Here is an 11450-nt window from a genome sequence, read left to right as displayed (position 1 = left end):
CATGACCCGGTTTTATTTTTCCCCTATTTTTCATAAAAGTCTCTATATTATATTTGAGTATAGAGTTTAAAATAAAAAAATGTGTGTGTTCTGGTGGCTAGGCAGATGTGATCGTGAGTTTAAAGCAAATAACCATGGTTCAAATCCTATTTACATTTACATATATTTTATCTTATTTTTACCGTTTAGTTTCTTGAAATTGTCCAAACACATGTGTTGTTTAGCGCATTTATTTTTAACATATAATTTCTATAGGGTATCAAACACATGCTTTGTCACTCACATGCGCAGCAGGCTTGCATGTAGTGGTGGCATTTGCATGCATGGTTACGCAGCTTTAGTTGCATTCGGCTTTGCATTCACGCTTATGCACATGCAGGCTTTGTATGTAGTGGTGGCATTTGCATGCACGATTGCGCAGCTTTAGTTGCATGCGCTGGCGAGGCTTGCATGTACGCAGAGGGCAAGGGCACGAATCAGGTCTATATTAGCCTCTTAATAGATAGTATAGATTATTACGAATTGGGCACATCATTTAACAGCACATTTTCACCATAATAACAAAAGGAATAGATGTCAGCAAAAGCTTTCATGTTGTCATTATTAGAAGAGTGGAACCTGCGAGGCCTTCTTGTTGGGTTACATCCTTTTATATTTAATTTTAAATAGAAAGAGATTTAACTTCGGTCGAATTCCTCCGCGTAGCCACATCACGGCCACAACCAGCAAATCACAGCCCACTGGTACACTTATCCGAACAATCTAATGAATACAACAGCAGCTGCATAGATAAAATCTACAGTATCTATGACAGAAACTATCAGAGTTCACGACAACTGATGGTTAGCTCTGACTAGGTTGCATTACACGTCGTAAAAGAGAAGGGGGGAAAAATCTTACAGCCTTTGTGATACGTGAGCAGGTATTCCTGTGACCTGTCTGTCTGTCTTCTTACCGCTTCCTTTTATCCTTCCGCAGCCAATTTCGCTACAAGGCAGGCAGCTACAGCCGTCGTCATACCTTGGGTGCCAAAAAGCTTCGGTAATAATAAACCAGTAACACATGCTTCAGCTTCACATCCACCAAGGAAAATCCCGAGGAGGAAGTCAGCTTGTGCCAGGACTGATCTTGTGGAATCACCGACTGCCGCTTTTCGGGGGCTCCCCAGCCATCGAACCGACAACAGTTTCCTGCGCCTGGATCCTTGAACGTGTGAAAGACCACGCCTTTCACTTCAAGCAAGCAAACAAGCAAAAAAAAAGCACTACTGTACCAGTTCTCTCTAGCACGTTCCCCTATGCGTAGTACATGTACAAGCTGTTTGCGGCAGCGCACGCGATGGAGTTCTCAGTTGGGTGCCACGCAAGATGGAGCAGCTTTGTTGAGAGGTCGCAAGAGTTTCCGCTGGCGTCAACGCTTGTGTTCTCTCCACCTGCACGGTGAGCTTAACTGATCAGGACCGAACCAAGGCGGCTGGATTTTTTTTTCCACCAGAAGGGCGTGGTCTGGTAGCGCAGGAGGGGTACTGACCTCTCCTCACAGCACCGGTCAGAGTCCGTGCAGGCCTTGCTGGATCAGCAACCTGTCGCCTGTATGGGTTTCCGCAATTCCAATGGTTAAATAGTACAAGTTTAGCCACGCTTGGAAAAGTAGTTTGCAAGTAGAGTGCATGTTGTTTCTATGGTACGTAGCTCCAAAATAGAAGGAAAAAAAAAGAAACATAAAAGGCTTCGTTGTCGTTGTGTTGTATTATTGTATTAAATACTATCTCCGTTCTCGAATATTTGCCGCCCGCTAGTTCATTTTTAAACTAAAACGCGACAAATAAAAAAGAACGGAGGGAGTACTAAACTCACTTGGAGCAGAAACTTAGTTAATTAGCGAGTAAGGGGCTCATGAATCATGTTCAAAAAAATATACTCTATATTCAGGTAGATTATAACTTAACCCACTTAACAATATGCACACTAATGGTAATCCCAACATTTGACGGACCTCATGGGATTTCTGCTGGCTTCCAACGTTGATGCCTCCACGCTTTCAGGAGAACAACCAAAAACACGAAACAAATTACTGCAATTACGATGCCACGAGATGAGTTAACATACAGAGGTGTTAAATGAACCCAACAGCTAGCAATTCTCACAGCTCATAGTGCGAGGATAAGGATATACCTATAAGAACCAGTTGCAACATGGAGTCCATCGCCGCTGAGGCAGCACTCAAATTTGTCAAAAATTGAATCGTTCTCGTATAAATCACAAAGCTGCAAAAGATGTTACCCACGCTATCAGATTACAGCAGATATTGATACGGCTCTTTCATTCTCATTCAGATGATAAGAAAATTCACCTTAGGACGTAAGTATTCATGAACCTGAAAAGTTGCAACTGGGCCTGAATCCATGTTTAGATCCCACAACTGGAGAAACAAAAACGGTTAACTAAAATTATTTCTAGCAGATAAACATATTTATCACAAAAGGGCAGAGCACCAAAAGTTCCTTGATCCTCAAAGTCTAAGTGAAATTATTTAAATATCTGATGGACCAATAAAAAGGGTAGGCTTGGTGCAGTGATCAGAACTCAATGACGTCACACAGATTATTTATAACATTGAAAGATGAACTCAATGCCTCAAGACCTGGATAGAGAAAAACGACGATTTTTCTGGTAATAAAATTGATATCTCGTGCACAAATCATACAGAGTAAAAGAAATATAAATTCAGTAACGGGATAGATAGGTCTGTTGCAAACCTTGAGTGTCATATAATCACGACTAAGAATGTGTCTTCCATCCCTTGCAAATTTTATATCTGAAACTGATGCTATTATCTCTGTAAAAAAGGATCTTGATCCAGGTGCTTCATGCTCCTCAAATCTGAACAAGATGCCCCAGTTAAACCAGATAAGACCATGACCAATAAATAAACTTAAAATGTTTGTAGCCATTAGAAATGATAAAATCTAAGCATTGCCTTCTAATCAACAATAATGTTACTGAAGTTCAAGGGGGGTTACTAACAGTTTAGCATGGTTGTCACACAGTGCTGACTGTCGCAGATCAATAAGCCGAATAGTACCCTTTGAGCTACTATATGCTAGTGTATTACAGTGAGTTGGATGGAACTCCGCACAAGTGATCACCTCTGAAATTGCACAGAATTATAATGTAATGGGTGTTGCCACATAACAAGTATGAAACCAACAGGAATTGCATGAGAACAAATGAATGTCTACAAAGATCTATTAACCAACAGCCAAGGGTGTCTCACAACCAGACGCTACCGACCGCTGCAGGCCCCAACACAAGTCGGTTCAGCCGGCCGCTGGGCCTTCCTAGTTCCTACCAGTCAGTACTGACCGCGTTGGAGCCGGACCCGATCGGTAACGACCACTGCATTGGACGGTTCAATAGGTACCAACCCAATCCAGCCAATAACAGCCCAAACAGGTCGTTAACGCCTTTAGTGACATGACGCGTTATGATTGGTTCAGGTGTGCACCACGTCAGCTAGCTGTTTTTTAACCATTTGAAGTAAAAAAAACTAAAACCCAACCTACAAATTAGATTTTATCTATGAATTATGTAAATTTGGTTTTATGTTTAAGTTATGTAACTTTATTTATGAATTATGTATTTCTTTTAATTTTTATGTTTAAGTCATGAATAATAAAATTTTATTAAAATTTTATTAATTTATTATGTAATTGGATGTATTTTTATTTTAATAAAACAATGTGTTTCATGTCAACTAAACGTCTGTAAAAGAAAAGTTGATGTAGCGTTGAAGTGGCTACATGTTGAAGGTAAAGATTGTGCACCGGAGTACTGCGGTAGATAAGGGCTGAAGATGGTCGATGGCACTGCCAATCGAAAGCTGATGGGGCGGTCGATATAGACCCATATGGTTGGAACCAGCCTAACGTACAGCTGCAGAGAGGTACCTGACTGATAGTACAGAGTTGGTAGGTTCAGAAATAGGAACTGCATTCCTAAAGCAACTCCATTCAACAATGATCCATCATTTGCCCCAGACCCAAATAGGAGTTGAAGTAGGTAGATGTGATGCAGACTATCCAACCATATTGGAAGGCCGCAAGGATGAAAAATGAAGTTTGCATGATTGGCACCAGAACAGGCATACCATGTTCTTAAAGATATAACACCTGGCCATGGCAGTTTGCAGGGTAAAAGGCACAAAACCTGCCTATATCTTGCAATACATCCAACTCCACTAATCAAGAACACAGCATCAAGCTACTTGACTGTGAATCTACCTAGTCTGATAACATTAATGTTTACAGGAAACAGGAAGCTCAGTGCACACCGCAATTAGTTATCAGACTGAAAAAAGTTTACCAGTTAGATCCTCCATGTTTGCAGGTTTCACATCAACAATGTTAAAGCTCTGATTGCTAATTTCTAAATTCCAAAGGTTTATTCGCAGATCATCTGCTGATATGAACGTTTCTCCATCGCTGTGAACAAAACAAAGTGAGGACATGGTATCACCATAGTAATAAACCCAGGCAGCAAAATATAAGATCCAAAAAAAACTCAGCCACATTAACTCATTCAAACAGAAAGCATATGGTAATTTGCAATAGCCTTAAGAGCAGTAGCTTCTTTATAATGAAAGAATAAGCTTCTTTTATTTTACCTACTTCAAAGCTTTTATGTTACATAAGTCATAGACCACATTTCCTACTACAGAAGAACAATGTTGCCACCATACTGGTTTTACACACTACCATGGTTTTTGAGCCGTCGCCAAGGAGTTGAGGCATACCCCAGGCGCCATAGGAGCCACAAGGTTTTCGTTATGCCATATTGCCTAGCATCCAGGCGTACCCCAGCGCCACTGGATGCCACAATGCCTCAAAAACCATGCACACTGCACATGCAGCATACCTCCTATGAAACCAGGATAAACCATGATATCTTTAAGGTAGTAAAAGAATCTTTTGGGAAATAGAAATACACAAAATATGGAATAAAAGGAGCTAAATCATGAAATGGAAATGATTAGATGTAAACAGATAAATTGTGAAGTGGATATGCAGCTCAAGCAACCATTTACTATTTGCATTGGAGTCTGCAACAGACACTGGGGACACTAGATGAAAGGGGAAGATGTGAATCAGCTGCTACAGATTAGGGGCATGAAGATCTAAGGATTAGCTCTTCACTGAATCATTGTTTTGCATCAGGTTGTCACCACACAGTGCTGGACCCAAAAAGCTAGGAAACTCCACCTATGTTTGCTCTATACTTTGCTAGGGTTTTACCAAATCCTACAATCCACTAATTTCGTGGAAAAAACTGCATAATTGAGCCAACCAAGTTCAATTGTGTCAAGAGTCATTTAAGCAAACCAACCTTTGATAGTCACGGATTCCATTTTTTCCAGTTTAACACTGGTAAGATATTGTGCTTAATTTTATATAAGTATGTTAAACTGAGAGGTCAAGGCAAATATGTCAAAAAAAGAGTATGCACTTAAAAGCAGATCCAACAAACAATATCTTAAGATAACAATGAGACAAGGAAACTGGACATTTGTACAACAAGATCATATCGTTTTGCAGATTTTATTAGATATCCATAATATCATGAAGGAAACTAACCTATTATTTGAAATGGAATTAATATGGTAGTCATGGGCATGGGCATATACACGTCTGCTTCTCGCAACATGAGTAAATTCTTGGCCTGTAACCTGCATAAATAGTAAAGGAAAGTATTCAGAATTATCACTGATATTATCTATAGTCTGTTAGAAGAATGTCTAGTTCTCTGTCACAAGGGGAAAAACTACTGTGTTGTACATGCAAGCAATGCTAATTCCTCATGTTGTACAACCTAGAGATGATAGATGAAGTGGGTTTAAGTACTACCACCACAGGCAAACGCAGCGATGTGCATCCTCCTGGAGGAAATGACATATTGTTGTTTGGACTGTACATTTTTCCTGTGCATCCACCATTTGGAAGAAGAGCTCTGCAACTACTGGTACCCGGACTTGAAGTTGAACCATTGTCTGAACTTTGGGAGGTGTCCAAATTCATCACTGAAACGCGTTTCACCTTTTTCTCTTGAACCTATAGAATACCATTACGTAATCATGCTCACTTTCAAACAATGAGAAAGTCTAAAAAGACAAGCAATACCATTGAGCTGTAAAGAAGACAAATCATAATTTGATTATGTTTGTAAACATAAGAAATTAAGGATACAAAACACTTGCTCTTTAATTAAAGCAGCAAGAATAAACAGATAAGTTCATGAATATATTCCTTCTCAGAAAAAAGACTGGGAAAAACTATGTAAACCTGCATTAAGGTGACATGAATATGTGACTATATAATGGGTACAACACCTAAACACCAAGGCATAACAGGTCTAGTCTAGTTAAACAAAGGATGACCTATGAAGTTGTAAACATATGAAAGTAAACCAACGAGCAACCTCTTTTATACATACCTTCCAATACTTGATTGTTTTGTCATTTGTAGACAAGAGAAAGAGTGCATTGTTGGTTGTTTGGCACCACTTGATCTTGTTAATCTTCTCTTCTATTTCCAAACTTTTTAGGTAGTCAAACTACATGCATTGCACAGAAGTCAGAAAAAAATATTCACAATTTCACATATTCCAGTATATAACTACAGCTTCACTTGGGAGTGTCATTTGGACTATGTATGGTTTTTTATTGTCTTTTCTGGTAAGCTAATCTGCACTATTTTTTTGGAGCTCATACTCTCTCCCTCCAAAGTGTCATTAAAAACTTGGATACAAAGTCCAAAGTACAAACTACCCCCTCCATTCCAAATTATAAGTCACTTTAGCTATGTCCAAAGTCAAACTTATGTAACTTTGACCGAGTTTATTGAAAAATACACCAACACCTACAAAATCAAATTAGTTTCATTAAATCCACCATGAAATGTCTTGACTATTGATAGTGCATTTATTTGGTATTGTAGATACTAATATATTTTTCCCAGGTTTAACTTAGAAGCTAAGGTGACCTACAATTTGAAACTGAAGGAGTATAAGATTAATGATCTAGAAAGCGTTGTTAGAGATTGTTGACGTCTCTGTGTGATACAATAAACTGGTCATCAATGCCATGCTAATATGCTACAGAAAATAAAAAAGGAAACATTAAAGATATTGTTTCTCATAAGAAAAATACTAGTATTACTTCAAATTTTTTAGAACAAAATTGAAAGTACAAGTACTAATCTTATGTGGCTGAACTATTACAGTGCAAATTAGTAATCAAAAGTCAAATGGGTTGATACAAGCATCCTAAAACGGCGCTTATTCCTGGATAACGTATTCAAAACTTGCATTGCAGACATGTTGTAGACAATTATCTACATTTCACAATTAACAATGTAAATGCTTGCTTTTAAAATGTCACAACTGAACTAAAGTTTACCACTGAGCAACAAATAGTTCATTTGATAAATTAGACTTGGCAGTTAGAATGTAAAACTGGAAAAGGAAAAAAATGGCATTTCTGAGTACCAAGTAATCTATGGAAGAGAACATAGTGAATGGACATGAATTCAAGATGCAATTTCCTCCAATTTTATTATGTATTAAAGTTCATCGATCCTTTAAATTTGAACACATAATTAATGATTTTCATATAAATTTGACACATAATAAAGAATGCAGCAATATTTGAAGTTTCCTTTCCATCACAACTCCTGCGAAAATAATCCAAGCTAGATATGGCTCAGTGCCTCAGTCACAAGAAGTCAATTGACACTCATGAACAAATTGTTACTATCGGTCTATCGCCAATTTAAGACCCACGTACCTCAGGTTCATGACTCTGAAATTCGGTCTTGTAACGGAACTCAGGATGCCTAGAAACAAGATATTCTTGCCTCTCAAGTTCTCCTCGACAAGCATTCTGCACATACATTAGCACTATGGGCACACGAGATTTAAGCAAGAAAGATTATAGAACTTATATAGTGTAGCACTTACATCAGCAATGTCTGTTCTTTCGAACAAAACCACACGTCCACCTCTATCTCCAGTAGCAAGATGATTCCCAGATTTGTCAAACTCAATTGCAGATATTATGTCCACTGAAACATGTAGCATACTGATCAAGATACAAACTGATTTAGCTGGCGAACAAATCAAGCCGACACAACAAATATCAAGTGAAATGAACAAGACACTAAATAGAAGCCGGCAGGCAGTAACGCAGCACAGCGATGAGTTGATCAGAACGGGAAAGAAGAGGAAAGAAGAAGCAAGTTTAAGATCGATGCCAGAAAAGGAAACCATGCACCCCCGCACTTCCTTGCCCGGCAGGCTTGGCCTGGGAAAACACTTAAGTGTGCCCTATGCTCCTAATGGGAGGCTGCACATGGAAATAACAGTTACATTTTTGAAACAAGAGCATGATCAAGCAATGTAAGCAGACAGCAAGGCTGGAACAGAAATTACATGACATGTATCTACCCTCAAACTAATGTATGTAGGAAAGGGGATATCAAACACCTTGATCAACCTTTTCATAATCATAACAATGTTTACATGATAAAGTGCAAAGACCTAAGGGTCGTATAAACAAATATACCTCACTATTCCGCGACAAGCACTATTCAAAGATCTAAGAGAACTATACAGCTATACCTCACTATTTCTAAATGAGTACTAATAAAAAACACCTTTTCAATACAAAATCATAGATGAACTGAAAATCCACATGAAAAGTCAATATATTGCAATACGTGCATGCCTATATTTAGTAAATGATCCGGAGGAAGTCAGGTAAACTGACAGATTGTTTGTACACTTGGCACACTTCTGAACCCTACCAAATATGAAATGCTCAGAATGTTAAGAGACAGCTTAAGCTTAAAAGGACACTACAGAAGGCATACAGATCAGAAGCAATGACAGCCTCAAGCTACAAACAGAAGTTTTCAAAAGATTGAAATACTGTAGACAGAAGCCAAAAGCTCATAAATCATTTGCCAAGATAATCCCAAGAGCAGGCAAAAATCTCGAGGAAACAAAAATCAACAACCCCAAGTCCTCAACAAATTATGAAAAAAGGTTTAAGTTTAAGACCCTCCAAGGCATCAGCATAAAAGCAATGACAGCCCCAGCTACAAAAAAAAGTTTCTAAAGATTAAAACTACGGTAGACAGATGCCAGAAGCGCATATATTATCTGCTAGATAATCCCATGAGCTAATGAAAACCTCGAGGAAATGAAAATCAACTACCAGAAGCCCTCAACAAATTATGAAAAAAAGTTTAGCTTTTGGACCCTCCACTGCCACACCTATATAACAACGGCAATATTTTCAATAAATCCATTCTGCTTTCTAACTTTAATGCATATCCCAACACATATAGACATTTGCCAAATACTGAAGCACAACTACCAGAGTACCGATCTGTTGGAGCTAAATTACACGACAAAGACCACCACATGAAGTAGTTGCTCGAACCAGACACAGTAGAGAAACCTCAACATGTCGAGGTGTAAGGAGTAATAAACAGTCCTGAATCCCTATTAAGACACTGCGCATAGCACTTCCTCCGACTCGAACAAGTCAAACGCTTCAACACCCAAACCACCGTAAAAGCCAGCCACGACCCATTGGGTTTAGCGGCCCAAGGAACCCCCGGCGATCCCCGGACACCCGTGGCGACGAAAGGGATGGTTCCGCTAAACCTCTCCGGAACACACCGGACCGACCAAATCTCGCGAGGGAACGACGGTACTGGGCCGATCCGAAGAGGCCAGCGGCCGGTTGAATTTATTACCATCTTGCACATCTTCTCCCGCGGCGCGCTCGCCGAAGACCTGCGCAAACCGCCACTCCAGCGGCTGCGGCTGCGGCTGCGCCGCCGCCGCAGCGGGCTCAGGGCGGTCGTCGGGGGACTTGGGCTCCCGCTCCATGACGCCGCCTCCGCCGCCGTCACGACACCATGGCGGCGCGGGATCTCGGTGGGGAGGGATCTCGGGCTGGGAGAGAAGGTCCCCGAGAGCTGGGTAGGGGAAAGGCGGGCGGCGGGGAAAGGCGGGCGGCGGGGATCGATGGGGTAGGGGACTCGATTCGGGGCTCGGGCGTGCTGGCGTGGGGAGCAGAGCGCGTGCTGCTGCTGAGTGGGAAGGAGCGTGCGAGCGGGGGCGCCGTGTTTACCGTATCGATACCAAAACACTATTTCATACATACAATGTTACCTTGTTTATAAAGTTAAACCAGTCAGTTGCTCGTGCGTTTCGACGACTTACAACAACATTCACGTAAATTATTCATCAAAAAAAATTTCAAGATTTTTATTGATTGTCTCCACTCTTTATATGATATTTTTTTATTTGGCTAACTGATGTTATTGTTTACTCCATACAATATGTTTTGGTACAACAAGGCTAATGAAGTGAGCGATTAGAAGAGAGTTCACAACGACTGACTGGACGAATAAATATTATAAAATAACATAATTCCACCATACAAAGACCGAATAAGAGAAAGTTTGTGAGCTCAAGTTTCTAAAATAAATCACATGAAGTCAAACTTATAAAAAAGATAGATCAAAATATGGAGTGATTGCTAAAGTCAGACATCAATAAAAATTTGATGTGCTACATATAAATTATGCTAATTCGTAGCAATTACTAACGCTTAAAACCAACAAATACTCTTTCATTTTGTCGTTAGTGTGACAAATCATTGTTGCTCCATCTAATTCAGCAACCTCAAACAACATGTAGTCCATTGCGCCAATGTGGTCTCAGAAACGACCTAATGTTTGTAAGAGCCAAGAACGTCATGTCGTGCTTGGGCTGTAGCCTCGGCGTGTAGTGCTAGCCTGGCCCGACACGATTATTTTTTTATTTTACAAAAAACGTATATACATATATACAATTTATATTCAATAGTAAAAACATCTTAGCATGATGTTCTACTGGTTAGACAGATTCAACCAGTATCTCATATCCTTCTTCCATCAGGGCATGGGTTTGAACCCCACCTCCTACACCGTTTTTAACATTTTACGCTGATTTAATTAAATGGGCCGACGGGCTAACGGGCTGGCCCGACACAGTCAGTAGGCCGGCATGACGTGCCTGGGCCATAGTTGTCGCCCGCGTGCGGCCCGTGCTGGGCGTCGTTTGGCCATCTATAGACGTGCAGTGGATTAATTTAAAATAGTTGTGAGGGGTTATTTGTAAAAAGATGACGCAGGACGACCGTTGAAACTGGTGCTTTAAGTATAGTATAGATATGATAGGATAGAAAATATAAGATAGAATATAATGTTTATAAACTTAAATAAAATAAAATAAAATAAAATAAAATAAAATATATCTTGAGTAAGTTGTTGAAGATAATATAACATCTTTTCTAGTTCTTTAAAAACTCTCTAAACTTATTGTTGAGGCATACATTGT

At 39.8% G+C, this 11450-nt stretch overlaps 1 protein-coding gene across 5 annotated transcripts; it reads right to left on the bottom strand.

Annotated features, from left to right (window-relative positions):
* Positions 1-672: 672 nt before the first annotated feature.
* Positions 673-10217, bottom strand: LOC100193694 (uncharacterized). Of its 5 annotated transcripts, none has more exons than XM_008678363.3 (15): positions 9818-10163; positions 8013-8397; positions 7840-7935; positions 6489-6608; positions 5903-6106; positions 5633-5724; positions 4365-4483; positions 3027-3150; positions 2759-2882; positions 2353-2421; positions 2175-2266; positions 1996-2073; positions 1531-1589; positions 1274-1432; positions 677-1196 (listed from the first exon to the last, which is right to left on the bottom strand). In XM_008678363.3, exons 2-14 carry the CDS (start codon positions 8319-8321, stop codon positions 1296-1298), a joined length of 1623 nt encoding a protein of 540 aa, XP_008676585.1. In that variant the 5' UTR covers positions 8322-8397; positions 9818-10163; the 3' UTR covers positions 677-1196; positions 1274-1295. The 5 variants fall into 5 exon arrangements, with proteins under 5 accessions (XP_023157923.1, XP_023157922.1, XP_008676585.1 ...); NM_001358863.1 differs by having other exon boundaries at positions 716-1196; positions 8013-8116; positions 9818-10161; XM_023302155.2 differs by lacking the exon at positions 9818-10163 and having other exon boundaries at positions 673-1196; positions 8013-9789.
* Between the last annotated feature and the right edge of the window lie 1233 nt (positions 10218-11450).

Source organism: Zea mays, chromosome 4 (genome assembly GCF_902167145.1).
Source record: "Zea mays cultivar B73 chromosome 4, Zm-B73-REFERENCE-NAM-5.0, whole genome shotgun sequence".
Lineage (NCBI taxonomy): Eukaryota > Viridiplantae > Streptophyta > Magnoliopsida > Poales > Poaceae > Zea > Zea mays.
The sequence above is the reverse complement of the archived record's forward strand: the minus strand, read 5'-3'. Positions and strand labels throughout refer to the sequence as shown.